The sequence below is a fragment of the Macaca thibetana genome, chromosome 15 (assembly GCF_024542745.1).
Source record: "Macaca thibetana thibetana isolate TM-01 chromosome 15, ASM2454274v1, whole genome shotgun sequence".
NCBI lineage: Eukaryota > Metazoa > Chordata > Mammalia > Primates > Cercopithecidae > Macaca > Macaca thibetana.
This window is the reverse complement of record NC_065592.1, coordinates 14,991,123-15,007,617: the sequence shown is the minus strand read 5'-3', so window position 1 is coordinate 15,007,617 and position 16,495 is coordinate 14,991,123. Positions and strand designations below refer to the sequence as shown.

General features: G+C 39.3%; 2 protein-coding genes across 11 annotated transcripts in view; one reads left to right on the top strand and one right to left on the bottom strand.

Annotated features, from left to right (window-relative positions):
• The window catches only part of NEK6 (NIMA related kinase 6), a 984,684-nt gene that overhangs the window by 276,077 nt on the left and 692,112 nt on the right, over nt 1-16,495 (top strand). The gene's annotated exons all lie outside the window — the stretch shown is intronic.
• Nucleotides 1-16,495, bottom strand: part of DENND1A (DENN domain containing 1A) — a 547,088-nt gene that overhangs the window by 271,746 nt on the left and 258,847 nt on the right. For all 10 annotated transcript variants that reach the window (XM_050760580.1, XM_050760581.1, XM_050760572.1 and 7 more), the window contains one exon: nt 12,985-13,038. In XM_050760580.1, the coding sequence (XP_050616537.1) occupies nt 12,985-13,038 (54 nt within the window). The remainder of the gene's footprint in view (nt 1-12,984; nt 13,039-16,495) is intronic.

Here is a 16,495-nt window from a genome sequence, read left to right as displayed (position 1 = left end):
TGAGTGGGTCTGTCTCTAAATTCAGGCTCTTTGTATTCCACACAAAATTGTAGGTAAAACTCATATTTGGAAAAAGAAACAAAACAAGATCAAGTATGCCTAAAGAAAGGGAAATGCTTCTGTTAAAAGTTACTGTTACCCCATTCACGGAGTGATCTGTATGTGGCAGGCAACAGGTGTTCTTTCCAATCTTCCCAACAAGCCTGAGACAGGCATTATCATCTCCATTTTACAGATGAGGAAAAAAAAAAAAAACTGAGCCTCAGGAAGTCTCAGTAGACTTCTAAAGGTCACCCAGCTAGAAAGGGCACAGCCATGTTTCAAAACTACATCTCCTCAATCCGAAACTCATACCCTAACCATCACACCAACTTGCCTCTTAACAAACTCAGTGAAAAACAAAACAGCAAACACCAAAGGCAGTCAGAAGGAGTCAACCAGTGTATCTTGGTTCCTCCACTGGACGGAGGAACACAGAGCTAATGATGTAAGGGTGGGGTTTGCTCTGAAGATGGTGACATGGCACAGCTCTCCTCACAAACAAAAATACGAGGCCCTTCACTGAGCATTTCGGTAAAAAGCTTAACTGCTGATGAATTACATGAATTTTTCTTTTAGGAGAGGATGGAAGTAAAAAGAAAATAGAAATGAGGAGCTTAAAGAAGGCCAGAAAGCCCATTAGCACTTTTGACAGATCCAAAGATAACTCTGAAGCCACCAAAACGTGGCCTCAAGAGTCTGCCAAGAAGCTTCACGCTGGGGAGAAATATGTTACACAGCTTGCCGTCCAAATAGGGAGACACAGCGTCAGAGACAAATCCTGCGCCTTATTTTGGTGGGAGAAAAAAAAAAACCACAAGGATACTTTTGTGGATGGAGAAGGGAACATTTCTGAAATAAAAACACCATTTGATTGAGGCATGTTCCCCATCTCCAATCAGATTCTGAGCGACTCAGGTGCTTGTTCCAAAAACTCTACACAGGTATGTTAAAAATATGTAACATTTAGCCAAATTCTCTCTAAACTGTCATGTACTTTTTTTGGTATTTCTCATCCCATCTGTGCTGATTACCAAGATATTTGTGTCTAAACAGAAGCTGTCTTTCTTATCTGCTTCCTCCCCTGCCTCTTTCCTTCTGGGATGCCACCCGCCTGAGCGGGTGGGAGTGGGTGGGAGTGCCAACAGCCCTGGGAACCTCGCTCAGCCGTGGGAGCACCTGTGGGGCAGAGCGGGGCCCCGGGAGCAGCTGCAGGGAGCACTCGCAGCTCCCACCAAGCCTCAGTTCAGAAGCAGGCCCCATAGAGTCAGGAATCTCCCTCCCCCAGCCACACCAATCCTTACTCTCTCAGGCCTGCCATGCCTTTTCATACCCACAGGCCTTTACTTCTGCCATGTCCTCTGCCTCGAATGCCCCGCTCTTCCTTGAGGACACCTGCTTACTTTTCAAGGCCCAGCTCCAATGTCACCTCCTCCCGGGAGACTTCCTCAACTCATTTGTCAAGCTCCCCTGTATGCTTCCATTGTTCCCATCTTCCAGTAACTCAGTATTTTTTTTAAGTATGTTTTTGCCATGAGACTGAGGTCCTGTTGGGTGAAGCTGCTTCTCCCATCATCCAGCAGTTTGATGAGAGCAAGCTCGGTGCAGGGAGGAAGCAATGGCTGAGGGCGCTGGTCCCTCACTCGGGCGAGAGCAGTGCAGTGAGGAACGCACCAGCAAAGAAGATGGACCACGTGGGACATTAGGAAGAATGTAGCATGTGACTCTGGAAAACCTGGCTCTGAGTCGGATGAAGCGATTGATTACTCAGTAATGGTGAAGAACCTATAGAAAAAGAACTGCCACTGGAAACTGCACAAAGGCTGGTAAGTAGCTGGGGATGGTGGAAGGAGGGAGGGGTGACTTTTCATGGTATCTGTGGCTACATTTATTAAAAATGTAAATAAATTAGTGGTTTATCAGGTAACTGGGGTGAGGGCTGTACACAGAAGCAGGTGTTCATTTCACAGCCAGGCCAACCATATTTCTCCGATGGATAAGATCAGAGGATAGGAGAAGGGAGGGCTTCCGCAGCAGGCTGTCCTCAGTCAAGACTACAGCCAGAACACATTACGAGCTTCTGCTGATAAAAGATACGAGATAAACCACTCTCCCAGCCCTTTGCTTCTTCCGTGGACTAAGTCCCCATCCTCTCATTTCTATCTCCTATAATCAGGCAATCAACACACACTTATTTAACTCCTATGTGCCTAGCACCCTCCCAGGAGCTAGGCCTGCAGAGATAAACTAACTGTGATCTCCATTTTCCTGCTTACTCTGGGGTGAGAGGGACATTAGACTCAGAAATCCAGTATGCAACGTACCATGGTTGAGACTACACTCCAGGCATGGCTGAGAAGCCTCGCCCCCTTGATGGATATGCAGGAGAAGGCTGGAGAAGGTGTGACAGAGAAGACATTTGGTCTGGGCCTCCTAACAGGGGTTTACTCAGTGGATGAGGGAAGAAGCATATTCCAGGCAGCGGCAAAGACAGGGTGGGGACAGGAGCTACAGGCAGGGAGGAGAGTGAGGGGCAGGTGGGGCGGGAGAGCAGGGGGTAGGGGAGCTAGGGACAGGGCAGTGCTGAAGGATCCTGACATGATCCTATTTGTGTTTCAGAAAAATCCTCCTAGAGGCTCTGTGGGAGACAGATAAGAGGGCAAACAGGAGACAGAACAGTCAACTAACAGGCTGCTGCCATATTCTGGGAAAGAAATGATTAAAATATATGTTAAAATACCAATTCAGGTCAAAGCTTTGGGTGTGGATGTCACAGATAATCTACAAAGTGGAATCAAAGGACTTGGCGATGAATTAGGCTTATGGAGGGAAGGAGAAAAAAGTCTCAAATGACCCCTGGGCTTCCAGATTACTATGCACCATACTTGTCCACTTGCCCAAATAGGTTTTTAAAGGAAGAGTCCATTCTTTTAATAAAGGATAAATACTTCTTATAAGTACCATAATTCCTGTCAAACATGGTGTCCCTGGCCACCTCGTCCTAGGCCTAGTGTCCTGGGCTGTAATGCCACCATGGCTGAGCCTAAGTAACTACTTTCTTCATTCTCTGCCAATTACTTCTCTGTGTGACTCACCTACTTGGAAAGGAAAACCTTGCTTTGAGGACTAGTTCCCAGCTTCTGTGCTCAAAAGGTCTCGGTTTTCTTAGTGCCAGTAAGTTTTTAGGCTTGAGGATATTCCCTTCCTACTCATGGAGTTTAAACATTATTTCAGTTACACATACATTTATGTCTCCATGAGCATGTGCCTCTCTACCTAGCATCTCTTCTGGCCACACTCTCTAGGGCTGGGTAGCACAGCTACAAAGCTATCCACCACCCAGGCTGGAAAGGGCTCAAATCTGAGGAAGGTCTCTGGACAGAGCAGCCTGCAAGGTGCACTTCAGAAGAAGCCTGCAACGCACAAGCTCCTTAGACTCTTGGCTTCCACTTCTCATCTCTGCAAAGAAACATTGGTAAGCGTCAGGTCCAGTGCAAACCCCTGTGGCTCTAAATCCAGACAAAGAGAAAGGGAATGGCACCTGGCAAAACCCCCATCCTCCCAGGAGAAGCCTCATAATGGCTGCTCCCTTATAGCTGTCCCTGCTGGCTCCTGTACCAATCCAGGTGGCTGGAGACTTGAGGCTCACTGTGATCTATGCCTGAGGTTATGAAGCAGGTGGGGGTGGTGGCGATGGGGTGAGTTGGAGTGGGGTGGGGATGGGAGGGGATATAGTGGGGCTTAGAGAGAAAGCGTCTTAGGTTCAATACCTTAGGGAAATGAGATAATCCTCAAACCAAAGAACTGACTCTAAGCTGGGTACTCCTTGGAGCCTTCGAAACAGATGCTAGTCCGCCCCACTGTCTGTCATTTTATTAGTCTTTGTGACTTTCCACTTCATACATGGTACACATGATAAAGACCTAATGTCTTGTGTCTGAAGGCAGCTTCCAAGGCAAGAGGCTTGGTTTTGTCAGTGGGTCTTGTTTACTGAAATAACTCCTGTTCAAATTATATTTTACCATAATATACATTTTTAAAACCCTCAACTGATTTCTTTTTTTAAGAATTTAACTAACCTTAGTTGGGAGGGATTCTTTAAAGGTAACTGTAAATTTGGAATCTAAAACAATCTGCCTAAGAAAGAATCCCAGAAATTCACATAAGCAATCAAATCAGAGAAGTGTATTCTAGAAAGGAAAGCAGAGTTTACCCAGAGGTCAACTTTCATCCCTCCAAGTGAATGGAAAAACCATTAGAATAAACAATTACCTGACAACTCCTAAGAGCAACAATGGAATTCTCTATAATCACAGTTCTTGATAATAGGTCTTCTACTACCACTTCAACTTTGTTTATGTTTGAAAGTCACGATGAGTTCATAAATCTTTTCTATATCATGGCGCATCTTTTGACAAAGTGGAGTCTGGGCAATGTTATATGTAACTGTCCATTCTAACTGCTTTCCTCGCATCATTAACCACTTGGTATGACACCAACTAGATAATTAAGACAGGTTTGTTTAATATTCCAAATGAAGGTCTATATGATTATCCATTAATCAAAAGTAAACTTCAAAACCTGGACACTTAAAAAAAATCCTTTATACAGCTGGTTTACAATGTAATTATTACTATATAACTGTTCATGATCTGTGACTTTTTTTAAATGCAGGTCAACTGTTTAAAATTTATAAAGATTTATGCTCATTTAATTATTGCCTGCATAAAATTCACTCCTACATGTGTTATCTTGATAGACAGAGAAAACCCTGATGAGCAATTACAGAGTGATAGTTTTTCACTGAAAAGAAAGAAAATATTTTTACAAAGAAATTGTAGAAATAATCAGAATTAACTTCAATGGGGATCTGAAAGGGAAAAGAATTAAATTTTTACATTTGCTTTTGATTAATGTCTGGGAGACAAATTGGCCCAAAAGCCAACTGAAAGGAATTGTTCTTTCTTCTTCTCCTGGGCGGGGGGGGGGGGGGGGCCAAATGTTAATTCATTCATTCAGTCATTTGTTCAGTCAATAAATACATATTGGGCATCTATTCTGTTCTGGCTATAGTGCTACAGTGAAACAAAAAATACTGATCCCTGTCCTTAGAGAAGAAGAGAGGACATTTTACCAAACATTCATACAATTAATTATATAACTTACACGTATGATGAGCAATTTCTTAGATGGGTAGGGGGAGCCACGGAGCCAGGGCCCAGACCCAGCAGCATCTCAATGCTTGGATCATACTGACAGGTGTGAATCCTGGTTTTAGCATTTCCTGGTTTGGCAAGTTACCTCACATCTCTGGGCTTCATTTCCTCTCCAGAACAGAGATAACAACCATACTATAAGGCTGTTGTGAAGATTTCAGAACATAACAAACAGTGCCTGATCTGGTCCACAGTAGATGCTCAATAAACACCAGCTCCTTCGTCTCTTTTTTTACACTAACACTTCTCTGAAGCTGTCCAGGAGAACAGGATTATCTGGTGATAGAACATTATTAAGTTCCATATCCCAAAGCCTATTTATCCTTTTTGTTGCTTATGTTCCTTAGAGGAGATAATCAATAAATATTTATAAACCATCTATATTACAGGCAGTGGAGCCCTGGGCTCCATTTGCCACACCAGTTCCAAGCTTCAGACATTCTGGTGTGAAAAGGGCCTGCTAAGACACTTTCAAGGCTCTGTGAAATACATGCCCCATGAAGGGAAAATAATTAATCTCCATAACCATGAAATATGAGCAAAAACCTAGAAAAGATGTACTCCAGGAATAATGTTCTTCAGCCCTCAGCCACAACTCAGATCTCAAGGGAGGTTAAGACTAGAATTATGGGAGAGCCAAGAAAAGGAGAAAAAGAAACAGACCACTGAAAGCAGCATCTCTATCACACCAGACATTGTCTTTGGACTCTACATTTAATACTTCATGAGTTTCTCACATTTTCCTTTTGTAGATAAGGACCTAGAGGCTCCAAGAAATTGCCCCAGGGTCCCAGGGTAGTGAAGCCCAGAGTCTAGTTGTCTCTAAAAATCATGTTCTTTCCACTACACCAGATCATAAAGGAATAACAACCCCACAGTTATTGCTTGTTTCAATTTGCAATGCAGCAATTTAGTAATTTTAAATTAATCCTTGAAAAATTATCAAGAGATTAATATGCAAATTTGAACATGGCTAGAGCTCAATAGTGATTCTATGACAAAAACCACACAAATTGGTCCTACAAAAGTTCAGATTCTCCTTAGAGGAAAGGCTTTCCTGCTTCATTTTGTAATTTGCTATATTTTTTAAAAAATCATTTCCTTTTTTTTCCTCATGAATAGAACACGTCAATTCCAGGGAGGCAGTGGGGTACAACAGGAACAAAACCTTACAAACCTGGGTCGCTACACCCTGCTTACGAGCAGACCTTGCGACCTCAGCTCTATGGGTTCTGGGCTCCCTGTCTAAAACGGGGCTCACGTCTACCCCTCTCGGAGTAGCTCTAAGGATTAAAGCGGAATCATGTACGGTAGGAGTCTGGCAGATTGGTATTACCATTCCGCTTAGAAACAAACAAGGCTAGCCTTTTACTGGTTTGCAAAGGAGGATTTAGGGACAATGGGTCATGCACAGGGAATTGGTTCATTAGTGGCAAAACCAGCAGAAGGAATGTAAATTTTTTAAATAGTGGGGGCAGGAGAGGTAGCATACAGTATAGACAGGCTTTGGAGGTAAGGGTATGAGAGGACTTTAAAAAAAACTTCCTAATCTCAATTGCAGTTTTGAAAAATTAGAAATGATCAGAACTTCCAGGTACCTTAAAATCAAGTTCTTAAGAAATTATTTGTTCTTAAAAGAAAAAAAAATTTAATGTACCTAACCTAGGCAATCATTTTTATCATAACATTATTTATAGTAGAAAATATAAATGTCTATTAGTAGGGAAAGCATACTTAAAACAATTAAATACAGTGAATTAAACGTACATTTATCTTTTCTTTCTCCTGATACCACCCTCCCAGAAAAAGTCACAGTAAAAGAATTTTAAAAGGCACAAATGCCAAAAAACTGGAGAAGAGTTAGTAATGGAAGAAAGAGATCAAATTTTTGAAAGCCAAAAAGCAGATGTGACTAAAGCAGTGGTTTTCAACCTGGGGCCATTAGTCCCCCAGGGGGTATTTGGTAATGCCTGGGGACATTTTTGGTTGTCACAGTTGGAGGGGACTGTGCTACCATCATGTAGTGAGTAGGGCCCACCAAGGCTAAATATTCTACGATGTAAAAAACAGCCCCACTCAACAAAGAATGATCTGGCCCAAGCTGACAAGCATGTGACTGAGGTTGAGAAAAAAAGCTGAAAGCTACGGATAAGGTAGGCAGGCACAGCACTGAGCATTCAGCCCAACGCATAGCACAAAAACAATTCCAAAAAGGAACTGGAGACACCCAGAATCTCTGAAGGCTAGGAGAGGGGGTGCAAATAAAAATAGGAGTAATTCAATCCCAAGGATCTCCTCTCCCAGTTCACTGAGCTTGTCAACAGACTTTCCTGCACCTCTCCAGAGGAATATGTGTTTACTTTCTAGAAGAATGGAACCAGAAAGGCCTGGGGACACCAGGTATGGTTGAGGACAGGCAATAAAGCCTTACACTGGAAATGAGTATTAAATGAAAGTATACATATTAGATGTTGACATGTCATAACCCACCATTCCTACTCAGCTTCCAGAACACTGGTATTAAAGCATATACTCCCAAGGCAAAGAAAACAGACCAATCCAAAGGAAAAGATTCTGATACTGACATTTGAGAGGCCCCTGCCCCGAAAATAGCCACACTAGTTCCAAGCTCCAGAAATGACTGACAGAGCGTCCAGTCAGCTTTTTAATGCCTCACTCTTAAATGTGATGGGCCAGCCATTTGAGGAAAGGCTCTACAGTCAAAGTTATGGAACAAAACAAACAGAAGATAGGAATATTGAGCAAGAAAATAATACAAGGAGAAGACAAATTTTTAAAATCTATAAATAACAGTCTCACAGATGAGTGAAAATATTAATATAATGGCAGAAGTAAATTTCCAAAGGTGGAAAGATTCGCTGAAGAAAGTGGAGAAGAGAAAACTAAGAGAGAGAGATGGAAAATAGGAGAGAAAAAACAAGAAAATTTGAGGAGCAGTACAGGAGATTTAACATTCTATCACAGAGGCCCCAAAGAAAGAAAGAAAAATGAAGAGTAGTATTTTTTCAAAGAAATAATGTGAGAAAAGTTCTCAGCTCTAAAGGACATGAGTTTCCAGATTAAATGGAACCACCATGTGCCCAGCACAATAGATGAAAACAGGCCCCTAGCAAGGCACATCACTGCAATTTCAGGATACCAGGAGAGACCATCAAAGGATGGTTACAATAAATAAACCTCAGGAATCAGAATGGCTGAGACTTCTTAGTTGCAACAGCAAAGCTAGAAGTCAGTGGAGAAACATCTTCAAAGTTTGGAAGATACAGTAATTTCCAACCTAGAGTTCTACACCCAGTCAAACTATCAAAAGAAGAATAAAGAAACTGGGCTCATGCTTGTAATTCTAGCACTTTGGGAGGCCAAGGCAGGCAGATCACTTGAGGTCAGGAGTTCAAAATCAGCCTGGCCAACATGGTGAAACCCCATCTCTACTAAAATATACAAAAATTAGTCAGGCATAGTGGTGGGTACCAGTAGCCATGACTATTTGGGAGGCTGAGGCAGAAGAATTGCTTGAGCCCAGGAGGTGGAGTTTGCAGTGAGCAGAGATTGTGCCATTGCACTCCAGCCTGGACGACAGAGCAAGACTCTGTCTCAAAAAGAGAAGGAGGAAGTTCTTTTTAGTCATGCTAGGTCTAAAAATGTTGCCTCTAACAAGTACTTTCTCAAGAAAACTACTGGCACATGTTTCACCAAAACGAGGGAATAAAATCAAGAATGAGAAATATGTGAAACCCAAGAACGCTTATGTGACAAAAAGTTGTATAAGAAAGGAAAGGTAATCTACTAACTGCTTCAGCATGCTCATTAAAATGTAAACAGTAACTTCTGATTTAATGTAAAAATGCTCTAAAGGTATAGAAAGAATGGGAGAGGGGAAATATGTGACTGAGAGAATGCTATTCTGTGTGTTTCGGGGTGGGGAGGGTTATAGATGGTAAAAGACCAAAACTCATCTTCTATAGGAAAATCAGTAAGTGATATCTGTAACCGAAAAAAAAAAAAAAGATTTAGCAATATGAATAAGTTATTCAAAAATACAGAGGGAAACACAGCTGCTAAAAACTTGAAAGTAGCTGGGCAACTTGAAAATTGCTGGTTGTCATCAACAACTGTGTAGTACTACATGTTTTTAAGCCATTAATACGCATTACTTTCATAAGAATAAAAATACCACTACATAAGTATATCATTAAAAAGGATGAAGCAGGTAGATATGAACACCTTTTAGAATACATTAAACCAAAAAATAGCATCATATTTATGTTTAAAAATCATCTACAACACACACAGGTACTCACACATATAACACTAAATTCCTAGAGAAAGGTTTCATCAAACACTTGAGGGAGAGTGGGATTGGGGTTGGGACGGATGGTGGTAATGGGGGCCTTTCATTTTTTTCTCTATGTATTAGTATTAATTTTTTTCAACAAAATATTTGTGAAGAATTTTTAATGACATAGATAGATGTTCATAGTACATTGTTATAAGAAAAACAAATACAAAGTGTATACATTTTGTGTACTTTCAAAAATGTAACTTTCGAAACTTAACAAAAAAATTAAAAGAATACTTTTGTCTCAAACAAGGTATTACTCAACCCCCAATGTAAGCAATGGAAATTAACCTGCTCTGAATAAAACAGGAGCAGGGATCCAATGCTCTCATCAGTTAGCCATCTACCTGTGAGGCCTTCCAGGGCTCCCAAAGCAACACTGGGGTTCCCGGTGGCATAGTTTGAAAACTACATGTCATAAAAAGGAAGGATGAAAAAACTCAGAAATAGATCTCTGAGATGGGGGATTATGCTTGATTTTTCTTCCACTATTGTATGATATACATACACACATACCTTTCCTATGATTTGGTACTATTTAAGTAATAGTTATCTGTTCCTGAAACACCTATATAACCACCTAAACCTGACAGATTTTTCGAAGGATGGAGATTGCAATATAGCTTTATTAATCTTTTCAAGTTATCATTCTATATTTATATTGCCTATTTCTCAAGCCAACTATCATTTGTCTTTTTCTAGAAATTTTCTCTTTTCACAATCTTTAAATTTATCAAATAAGTTTAAAATTTTATTCTTTTCACAAATTCAGTTTTTAAAAAGTACTATTTTTCAATTTTACTTTAACAATGTTCCCTAATAAATTAAATTACTATTTCTTTTTCTAGTTTTGGTTATTTTTTATTACTATTCTTTTTTTTTTTTTAGCTTCTTGAAAGTCAAGTTCATTGTTTTCTAAATTTCTTATTTATATAAAAACATTCAAAGCTATGAATTTTCTCCAGAGTGTGGTTTTGGTCACATCCCTAAGGTACTTGTTTAGTGTCCTCATTGTCATTAATTTCTAAATAATAACTAATTTCAATTTTTATCTTCTTTGATCCAACTGCTATTTCAAATAGATGAATATTTTTAAACCTTTAATTATTATTATAGTTTTCATTCACTGCTATAAAAGACAGTGACCTGTGAGAGTTTAATACGCTCTATTTTGAAATTTTTGGTATGATTTAGTACATGATCAATTCTTGTAAACGTCCCATGGCATTTTAAAATAATCCTTCAGTAGCCTCCTTCACAGCCTCTGCTTCTGCTCTTCCTGCACTACTTTCCCACTTCTTTTTGGATTTCTCCACTGTCTATACTGAATTGACTGCAACTATCAGTAATCATCTCCTTTATATTATGCAAATTCCCAAACTTTCTGGCTCATGGTAGCTTCCTCTGTCATTAGGGAAATAGTTTTCTCCTTTTGCTCATCATTTCAATGGAATTTTCTGAGAGATGAAAGGTAAAAATCATGGGCTCAAAGTATAGCACAGTATGTAAGAGCTCTGTCTCAAGAATCCAGAAAGACCAATACTTGAATTCTAACTTTATCATTTATTTCCTGTAGGATCTTGAATATATGACTTAAATTTTCAGGGCTTCTGTTTCCTTATATTAGATAATTATGGTAGTTACCATGTAAGCTTGTTGAGAGAGCTAAATGTGAAAATGGAGAAAAGTACCAAATATACCATATTTCGAGTAGTAGTACTCAATCAATGTTATCTATTGTTGCTGAAATGGGAACTCTGGTCTGAATTTTTTATTAATTAATGTCAAATGAAAAGGATGCAATATTTTCTACCAGTCTGATCATACAGATAATACACTACATGGATATGCTTGATAATCCCAACTTATCAAGACTGTTATCTAATCACAGTACTACAGCCTAACTTCATTCGTTACATTTGATCACTTGACATTTGTAATCTGTTCTATAGACAACCCTTAGAAAAATTTCCTTTCTGTGAATCTACAGTAGTTATGAAAAGGTATACCACATATTCCAGTACTTTTCTAATCAAGCATTCAAGTATACGCCCAAAAGAATTGAAAGCAGAGACTCAACCAGGCATTTGTACACCAATGTTCAAAGCAGTATTATTAATAATAGCCAAAGGGTAAAAACAATATCTACTGATCCAAGCATCTATTGCTGGATGAACAGATATGCAAAATGTGGTCTATACATACAATGGAATATCATTCAGCCTCAAAAAGGCAGGCTATCCTGACATATGGTTCAATGCAGATGAACTTTGAAGGCATTACGCTAAGTGAAATAACTCAGAACAAAAGGACAAATATTGTATGATTTCACTTACGTGAAGTACTATATGGAGAGTAGTCAAATTCATAGAGACAAAAAGCAGATTGATGGTTGCCAGGGGTTGCAGAGATAGGGTAATGGGGAATTGTTTAATGAGTACAGAGTTTCAGTTTTGTAAGATACAAAAAGTTCTGGACATTGACTGTACAAAATATGAATGCATTCAAAACTACCGAGCTGTACACTTAAAAATGATTAACATGGTAAATTTTATGTTATGTATTTGTTACCACAATTTTAAAAAAGTAATCAAGTGTCTAAGTGGTAGACATTCTTTATCTGATTCTACATAGTACTATTTATAATCATAGTAAAACATTTTGAAAACATGTCAAGCGCTAGACTAGATATGTCATTCAGCTTGTTCAGAAGGCAAACATCAACCTTCTGCTCTCTCACACTCTAGTTCACTGCTCCTATGTCCTTTGGAGGTAGGGATGGAGGCCCTCATACTTAACCCACAAATACTTTATTCTCTGAAAGATAAATATACAAGGGTAAGAAGTAGAAGTGTAATTCTGCTTGAGTTGATCTACCCTAATAAACCTCTATTTGGAAAATTCTTTATATGGAAACATTTCACTTATAATAGCAGAAATGCGAAACAATCTAAATGTTCTACAGTGAGAGAATGGCTAAATAAACTACAGAGTAAATAGAATATTACATAGTTGACAAAAATAAGTCACGTGAATGAAAATGGAAAAGATGTTTTTATAATAGGTGATTTAACTATGTAAAAATACATTCTAAAAAGGGGGAATTAAATATCATATTAATACATAATTACCTTTGAGAAATAGGAATAACAATCCCTCAGTCTTTATACTTTCTATACTTTGCAAATATTCTCTATTTGTTTTGTTTTTTATAATATACTTCAGTTCTATTTTTGTTTTTATAATGTGTTCTTTTTAAAAATCATAATTTTTGTAATTATACTTTAAATCACATCCTTTATTTATTAAAACAAATAAGCAGAAAACAGAGAAGAATAAAAATTTAATTTTTTCTTCCCAAGTACTTACATTCTCAGGGATGCTGGGAAGTTCTCTGGTATCAGGCACAGTAAAATAAGAATGCTAGAAAAGAAAAGCAAAAGTGATTTATTTCTGCTAAAATGTTTAACAGTTGCATACTCAGAATTCAGGTAAATGATTGGAAAATATTTTCTTACTCAGATAAGGAAACCGTTTCACTCAGAAGAAACACCCATGGAATATTTTCTTTGGATAATGTCAGATTGAACCAGATGCATTAAATCATCACTCTGGTAGATGGAGTTCTTTCCTATGAGAGGAGAACTTCTTTGGGAGATATAAATGAAGAGTTCAGGCCAGGAGTGTTGGCTCATGCCTGTAATCTCAGCACTTTGGGAGGCCAAGGCAAGTGGATCACATGAGGTCAGGAGTTCGAGATCAGCCTGGCCAACATGGTGAAACCTCGCCTATACTGAAAATACAAAAAAATTAGCCAGGCATGGTGGCAGGCACCTGTAATCCCAGATACTCGGGAAGCTAAAGCAGCAGAATCGCTTGAACCCAGGAGGCGGAGGTTTCAGTGAGCTGAGATCGTGCCACTGCACTCCAGCCTGGGCGACAAGAACGAAACTCTGTCTCTAAATAAATAAACAAATAAATAGTTCAAAGAAGTTAAATGGCTAAACACATGAAAGGCGTTGGTTTCAGAATTTATCGTTCAGTAAGGCAAGTGTATTCTAGGAACAAGCAGATTCACTCAGTGATGATTTTTACCAACCAAACCTGTCATCTCATTTCAGCATCTGAGATTATATTCATCTACAAAATGTGACCAAAATCTGCCCCAAAGGCCTAAGTGATGTCCGGAAGAGCTCCAGTTGCTGGAGCACTGGAACTGAGACCACTGCAGATGACTAAGAGTAGAGAAATTCTGCCCCCGAAGCCCACTCCATCATAAGCCTCCTGACTAGAGACTCAGTGGAGTTGAAAACTTGACCTCTTCAAAGAACTTCCAATGAGGCATCTCCATATGTAACAAGCATACATCCCTGAGTTAAATGACAACAGGCTGAACTGATGACACCCTTTGCTGCTATTAAAGACTCAGAAGACAATGGCAAGCAGGAACGGAAAGAGCTTGGTGCCGGCCAATTAAAGATGGGATTGTGCAAAGGCCAGGAAAGGTCACATGCAGAGAAGGTCAGCTTAGCCATGGCCTAGGTTCAAACCTGGACCCCCAAGTGACATTTCAAGAAGTTGTGCACCCCAACCCTCACTCTTGGGTGATTGCAAAATAGGTAGGTGTCTAGAAGAATGAGTTGTATAGGCTTTCTGAAATGAAAGGCCCTGGGGACAATCATAATGATGATGATGACAACAATAATAGTGTAAGGTACTTGTCCAATATTCAACAGATATTTGTTGAATACCTGCTACATGAAAGGCATTATGTCTAGTACTCTGTAAATGTTATCTCTAATTCCCATAACAAATTTTGAGATAGATATTATCTCCATATTACAAATGGGTAAATTAATGCTCACAGAGGTCAAGTAGCCAGTCAAAAGTCACGCAGCTAGTGCGTGGCAGAATATGGACCAAAACTAAATCTGTGTAACCAGAGTTGTGCTCTTTCCACCATGACAGACTGTTATACCTGTGCTTTTTATGTGCAGATGACAGCTAAAGGGATTTAAACAAATAAAAAAGTAAAAAATAAAAAGTATAAAATAGATAACTTTAAAAAAGCCTTCTTCGATGCATTATTCCAAAATCTGTGTGTATATCAAAATACTACCTATGAAGTATTTCAGTAGAGATGGTGTAGCATGGAAACTAGTAAGTGATTAATTCAACAATGAGGATTAAAACAGGAAAAGTAAAATGCAAGGTTCAAATATGACTCCATGAGATACCAACTTCTATACCAAAGGGCTAGAAGTTTAGTTCAGTAACAAATGGCCATGTGGTGATTATGTAGCTCAGCAAATTCACTTAATAGCGCAGAACCTGTTTTTGAATCTGTAAATGGGAATATTATCTACTTCAAAACTGTTGTGAAGAATAAATGTTATATATATGAAATGCCTACCATTCAATAAATGGTATTTTAATATAAAATTATTATTGCCCTGAACTGCTAGTTCATATTACTATTTTTATCATCACTCATATAAGACACATAGAAATATACTCTTGCAGAGAGTGACTACAGACAAAAAGTCCAGGATTACAATTTTATCAACATTTTAGGATGTATAACCTAGATGAGAGTGGCCCTTCAAAATCAGAAACGCAATATGGAGAGAGGAATTCCCAGTGAAAAGGAAAGAAAAAAATATCTGCCTTTATAGATGCAATTGATAGTAAATAGTGAGCCAACACAATTCCAAAACCAAGTAGTCCCCAGGCTGTCCTTTGAGATTCTGTCTTGCTCCATTGCCCATGAAATGCTGGGGACCAGGGGAGGTCAGAAACATTCCTAGAAACCACTGGCATGAAACAGCTGCGCCACCCCAGCAGTTCCTGCTGCCCCTGAGATGGCTTGTCCTTGAGGCCTGGCATGCACACTGCCTGAGCAGCCATTCTTAGGAAGGAGAGGACCTTCCTCCCCAGCAGCTGGTGACCCAGCCAGGCTACTCCACAGCTACCTGTCGGATGTCATTATGGACTGAAGTGGTGAGATCAAGCTGCTTAGGAAAAAGGACAGGGACAAAGGCAGGGTTGCCTAGCTATACAGCAAGGACTGGGGCAGGTTTAAAGCTCATTTGTTCATCTTTTCCAGATGGTCTCCCCTGCCGTATGAGAATTTTTGTAACAAGGTTTCTTTCTTTCCTATGCTCTATTAAAATGGGCAAAAGTCTCTGTAAATTCATTTTTTTCTTTCTTCCTTCCTTCTCTCCCTCTCCTTCCACATGAATGGCACAGTGGGAAGAACATAGGCTTGAAGTTAGCCCTGGCTTTGAAAACTCAAGTCTTATCTCTTATTAACCACACGACCTTGGAAGGGCAAGTATTTTTTCCTCTTGAAATCTCATCCATGAAATGGGAATGTTAATATCTATTTTGTAGACTTGTTTTGAATATTAGAGATACATATTTAGTATAAATTAGGAACTTACTAAAAGAGTAGATCTATTATTAACTACTGGTAGTAACACTGCTTTCAATTTTATCATCATTCTGAAAAAACCTATAAGGGATATTAATTTTCTTTAGGAGAGGAGATACCTTTCCACCACTGAATACCAACACTGTACCAGGTTCTAATGAAGATGAAAGACAAAACTCTTAAAATTCTCAGGTCCCATGACATAAGGGAAATAGCCCCTGGATAATAATCAATACTTGGTCAAACTATATCCATCTGAGAATTCTGATGAAGGTAGTGACAAGGGCTTGAGGGTTTGACCTAGGGAATTAGATAATTCCTGGAACCAAAATATGGAAAAGATCTCCTACACCTCTTCTGATGCCTTATCTGACAGATGAGGAAATTGAAGCCCACAAGGTTAAAGGTCCTGATTAAGGTCACTCAGGTCATTGGCAAGACAATGAC